Source organism: Alosa alosa, chromosome 7, assembly GCF_017589495.1.
Source record: "Alosa alosa isolate M-15738 ecotype Scorff River chromosome 7, AALO_Geno_1.1, whole genome shotgun sequence".
Lineage (NCBI taxonomy): Eukaryota > Metazoa > Chordata > Actinopteri > Clupeiformes > Clupeidae > Alosa > Alosa alosa.
Genome location: NC_063195.1, coordinates 26,047,098 through 26,053,133, shown reverse-complemented (window position 1 = coordinate 26,053,133; position 6,036 = coordinate 26,047,098). Strand labels below are relative to the sequence as shown.

Sequence of the window (6,036 nt, the reverse complement as noted above, 5' to 3'; positions counted from 1 at the left end):
ATGACTTACGTTTGAACGCCTCGGTTCCACGCCAGACAAGCCGGAGTACAAAATAAACTTGGTGTACACCTTCATTAATTTTCTCCCGACTGGAGGGTCATACTATCACGACATTCTACTGAAATAGGGAGGAGGGTTTGGAGATCATGATACCGTGTCCGAAATGTGCATCCATTGCTCAGAAAAATAAGGCTTTGACAAATTCTTGGATTCTGCCATAGACCTCAATGTTAAAAAGAGAGCCGATCACTGCATAAATGTGCGGGGGCGTGTACTGCTACCCTATTTGCATACATTTCCAGGGACAGGAAATGGCCTCTCATGAAGTATCTTCGTAATCAACCATCTTTGGTAAAATCATAGACTGTATAAATAGAACAGTCTATGGGTAAAATAGCCTAAAACCAGAGAATGTCTAATAAGGGGACAACTGCCACTCTCGGAAAACTTCCGGTTTCTGAACTGGTTGCAGTTCCTTCTGTGGTTCCACATGAGGGCGCTCGTCCACGAGTGCAGAATGCATGGAGGTCTATGGAGCTGTACCCCTCAAAATCCACTTTTCTCGGGATATATTTTTTTTTCAAGTAATTTGAGTATTGTATTCGAAAGGGGAGGCAAAGAAAATACAATTGGTTGAGTATTATATTTTTTAAAGTCACTTAAAATGTGTCAATGACGTCATTCATTAGCACAATGCTAGCATGTTATGTGCAACAATGACCCAACCTGTAAGAAATCATAAGGACATAAGTACTCGTTCATTTAACTTTTGACCTATAATCCATGTTGAAGTTATACAAACTACAATCAAATCTGAGATTTGTCAACGACAATCAGGTGAAAGAGACAAATTTAGCCGTCTAGCTCCATTGACTCCCATTCATTCTGCACTCATGGCGATCGCCCCCAGTGGAACTCTGGTGGAACTGCATCCAAAATTCGGTACAATGGGACTTAATACGGAGTGGCAAGGCTCTCCGTAGACGGCATAGACATAATATACATAGACGCCGCATTGGCTGCTGGAAACAAGAAATGCGGCCGCCATCTTGGACCTGTCATACTCCTCATTGCGTTGCAGCAGAAAACAAAAGATGACAGCACTGTGCAGCATGTTCCTGCTCAAATCGGCGGACCATACTCGGGGGATTTACTTTTCACAAGTAAGATTTAACATTACCGTACTATTGGTTGTATTTTGTATTTTCGAACAATGTGGCCTGTATCATAGCTACATGTATGACCTTTGCAGCAAAAAAAAACGCGTGAAAATGTGTTCGGTATTCAGTGAGATATGATTAATTAAGTGTGCTGACAGCTCATTGCACCGGCCAAACAGATTACACTGAGTGGAGTGGATGACCGGTCCAAGATGGCGGCTCCAAATCTCGTCAGCGCTAGTAGGGAGCAGCGGTCGATGCGGCGTCTATGTATATTATGTCTATGGTAGACGGGCTCTGCTAAAACGTAGAGGGCAGAACAAACCGGAAATTACGCAGGACGTTCAAAATGGCTGCGCCCTTGTGAGAAGCGGTGAGCAGTGACTTCATGACAGCAGTCGGCTAAGGACTGGATTTTTCAACGGTTATTTGCTGAAGTAAATGCATCATGCCCATCAGTGATGTGTTTAAATGGAAGAAACGCGCCTCGCTGATGTACGCCGTGGGAGCTTGGACAATATGTGGTTCATTGGCCTACTACAGATATTCTCACAAAGAGCCCTTAGGTAAGATGCTCCTCTAACCTTACCTGGGCTAGCCGTCACTATGTTCCTAAGTCAAAATACCGACATGAGAGCCCGTTTACGTTAACGGTATTTTGACTTAGGAACATAGTTCATGTCGTCGTTTGAATTTGTTAGGGCTAGTTCAAGTGTTTATAAGGGCTAGTTGAGAGAAGACGTGAGCTAACATTGATGTTTTTCTTGAATCAGTAACAGCAACGCCTGTTGAAGAGGAGGATAAGGAAAACGTTAAGAAGTATCAAGGAACGCACCACAAAACAACAGTTGTCTACAAAGAAGAATTTGTCCCATATTCTACACGGCTCCTCAATTTACTCAAAAGCCCCGCTACTGAAGACTCCCCTGCAGCCTCAGAGGGTCAGAAGGATGAGACATAAACTGGGATACTTATCCCAGTCAAGATTCAGCTCCATTGAATCATTCATCACAAACATGAGCAATTCATTTTAGAAAATCACTTGGTCTGTAAATATTCAACAGAGCATATATACAGTGTTTATTTTCCATTGGTGTATGTTTTGTTGTTGTTGTTGTTGTTGTACTGTATCACTGCAACTGGATATTGTTCAGTGATGCCTTGCAATAATGCTGACAGGGTTTGAGTTGAATGAAAACCATAACATTGAATTGCATGCCATATATCTGTCAGAAACCTGATTAAAGCAGAATCCATAATCGGTATTTTATTCTAGTTGGTTACTTTTTTGTTTCGTGTGTGTGTCTGGTTGGAATGTAATATTTTTTCTGATGCAGATTTGACACTGAGCGTATAATGCACAGACTATTCAAACACAATCTATTTTTTTACAGGGTGTTCAGTACTTAAGCATATACAACCCAGCTGGAAATATGACTTATAATTAATAATATAGCTTTGAAAGCCATTTTCAAATAAGATCTGAAATGGTATTCTACAATAATTAAAGTAGGCTTTTCAACTGCGAAGATGTGTGTCTCTACATTCACCACGTGGTGGCGACAACTGATAATGGTCGTAGAAGTACTACTGCCGTACAAGGCTCTCCTCTAAACCGGAAGTTTGAAGTTATTTTGCGTGTACGCTCCACAGCCAGCAACAGAGGCTAATAAACACGTCAAAACGATGAAGGCAATTATTCAAAGAGTCACCCAGGCCAGCGTGACTGGTAAGTGATATTTACTATGTTGTCGAGTTTTATCTGTTCCAATGATTTACTCCGTGATCTGCTGTAACATTGCAGTCTACATTTCATTCAACAAAATCTGATTCAACCTCGGGCAGCTTCACTTGCTAATTCATTCACGCCCATTGGACGCTAACTTAGCTACTTTGCGTGCGTGTGATGAGCATTGTCCTCCTAACATTATATATTGATTGGTAATGAATCGATAGCGTACCATACAAATGTGAAATTTCGCAGCTGTCAGACTTTTTCCAGATGCACACACAACACGTGGGGACATCTGTCAGCATCAAGACTGAGTTAAGGCTGTCTGTCTTGAAACCATGTTAGGAGTAGGCTACCTCGACTATCTAGGTTGATACCTTTGCAAATGCCGACAAGAGTATATTGAACGCAGTAATCCAGTGACTCCGTCACCTAGGTCAGAGAGACAGCTGGACACGGCTTCAGTTTCCACACTGTCAGGATTTCCATGACCGTTGAGTGACAAACCAGTTTGTACCGTTGATAAAGGCATTCCTCTTGCTTTTTCCAGTTGGGGAGCAGCAGATAAGTTCAATAGGTCGAGGACTGTGCGTGCTCCTGGGGATTTCCACCGAGGACACGCAGAAGGATGTTGACTACATGTGAGTGTCTACCGGGAGCACAACACAACCCCACTCCCCCGCGTTCTTCTGTTGACAGCTGTCAAGTGATGTTGGGACATTTGGCCTCTGTTGCTAAGAAGGAAACGACAGACAACTAGCGATACCGACTTAGAATATAATCAAAATTGAGAACTATCCGTTATATTAACTGATATTGTTTTAATAATAGTAACATTAATAATGACAGTAATTGTTATTTACAGACTAAACCTTTCTTGGTCATCTGTAAGTCAGCAGTTGAAAATAGTATTTCCTGGGACAGAATCTCTCTGTTGTCTAATTAATAGTCATGACTGGGTCCCTAGAGAAACCAATGACTGTAGGCAGAATTTGCTCATGCAGCACCACAATAGACATATTGTTATATTGTTACATTCCTGTTGAGATATTATGTGTTTTTGACATCAAATAGCCCAGTGCTTGATAGTAGTACACACCAACCAATCCTACATTATATATAGTAAAACGTACACCAACCAGTGTATGTTCCTACGTTGTATACAGTCCATCTCCAACAACTTCTCTAACCTCTCCTGCCATCCTCATCCTCACCCACCCCTAACCACACACACACACACAGTCCATCTCCAAATTCTCTAACCTCTCCTGCCATCCCTCATCTCACCCACCCCTAACCCCCCACACACACACACACACACACACACACACACACAGTCCATCTCCAAATTCTCTAACCTCTCCTGCCATCCTCATCCTCACCCACCCCTAACCACACACACACAGTCCATCTCCAACTTCTCTAACCTCTCCTCCTCACCCACCCCTAACCACAGAGGTCACATGATTAGAAGTCATATATTTGGAAGTCAGTATTGTGACTTGTTTGCTTCTCTCATTGACCAACTGTTCTCATTGGCCCCTGCCTCAGGGTGCGTAAGATCCTGAGCTTGCGCGTGTTCGAGGACGAGGCCGGGCGGCCGTGGGCCAAGAGCGTGGTGGACCGGGAGCTGGAGGTGCTGTGCGTGAGCCAGTTCACGCTGCAGTGCGTGCTCAAGGGCAACAAGCCCGACTTCCACCGGGCCATGCCGGCCGAGCTCGCCCAGCCCTTCTACAGCGCCATGCTGGAGCGAATGAGGGAGGCCTACACGCCCGAGCGCATCAAAGGTGTGTGCGTGGGGGGGGTGAATGTGGTTTTGAATGGATATGTGTTTATAAGTATATATACTTTTTTGATCCCGTGAGGGAAATTTGGTCTCTGCATTTAACCCAATCGGTGAATTAGTGAAACACAAACAGCACACAGTGAACACACAGTGAGGTGAAGCACACACTAATCCCGGGCGCAGTGAGCTGCCTGCCTGCTAACGGGCGCGGGGAGCAGTGAGGGGTTAGGTGCCTTGCTCAAGGGCACTTCAGCCGCGGCCCACTGGTCGGGGCTCGAACCGGCAACTCTCCGGTTACAAGTCCACAGTGCTAACCAGTGGGCCACAGCTGCCCACAGTTTGCATCTGTATCACATATGAATTTGTAAACTTAGTTGAAGGTAATGTGTGCATAAACTTGCATGGCTTGGCGTGGGTGTGCTTTTTTGGTGGGTATGTGTGTGGTTGAGTTAATGTGTGTGTGTGTGTGTGTGTGTGTGTGTGTGTGTGTGTGTGTGTGTGTGTGTGTGTGTGTGTGTGTGTGTGTGTGTGTGTACTGTATGACATTGTGGTTGTGGGAGGCCTTAATCAATTCAGGTTCAAATGTGGGGGAGGACAAGGTGTACATGTTAGATTTGATCAGAGATGTGGGCTGGTGGATACTGTATGTGTGTGTCTGTGTATTACAACTTGGACATTCTGAAGTGTTTAAAACAGCTCTTCTAAAACCAATAGTTTTGGTCCTTGTTTATGATTGTGTTGGAACAAGGCAAAAAACAAAGTCAACATTGGGGGTCTGAGGGAACCCCAAACAGAATGTCAATACATTTCCTACCATGCAAAAATATTATTAAAAATCACAAACAAGTTGTTAGTTAAGTCAGTCAATTATAGGACTGTCACTTTTGTGAAAAAATCCTGTTCGATTGAGACATAATTGTTAATTGAATCGATTGTAAAATCGATTTTTCATGTCTAAAGACGTTTCAATTTTCAACGCCAAATATAGGCCAATCCACCTAACAACTAACAGGCATTAGGATCTAACGAAGGGGGCTTTGAAGACGCATAAAGCCAGCAATATTTCTGATGATTTCTTGGCGGAAGTTTCGCAACAATGACAAACAGGAGTGCAACATTCTCAAAAAAACAATAAGCAGAGTGGACTGTCATAACATCAGTGAAAAACATTACTGCAGGCTTCAACGTGGTTGCGTTCACAATTAGAGATGTCAAACAAATTTCACCTACGAGAACTCACGACTCCAGTTTGCATACCGCTTTGTCTTTTTTCCATAGTTTGATATACCCAAACCCCCGGTGCTTCCATATCGAACTCCCTGCTATTAGGGCCCATCACTCGCTCTCTCATGTCGCAC

General features: G+C 43.7%; 1 protein-coding gene across 1 annotated transcript in view; it reads left to right on the top strand.

Moving 5' to 3' along the window:
- The first annotated feature begins 2,121 nt into the window (after positions 1-2,121).
- dtd1 (D-aminoacyl-tRNA deacylase 1) overlaps positions 2,122-6,036 on the top strand; it is a 12,909-nt gene continuing 8,994 nt past the window's right edge. Inside the window, 3 exon segments of the mRNA XM_048247267.1 lie at positions 2,122-2,889; positions 3,443-3,533; positions 4,444-4,679. Coding sequence (XP_048103224.1) covers positions 2,847-2,889; positions 3,443-3,533; positions 4,444-4,679 — 370 coding nt within the window. The 5' untranslated portion in view covers positions 2,122-2,846.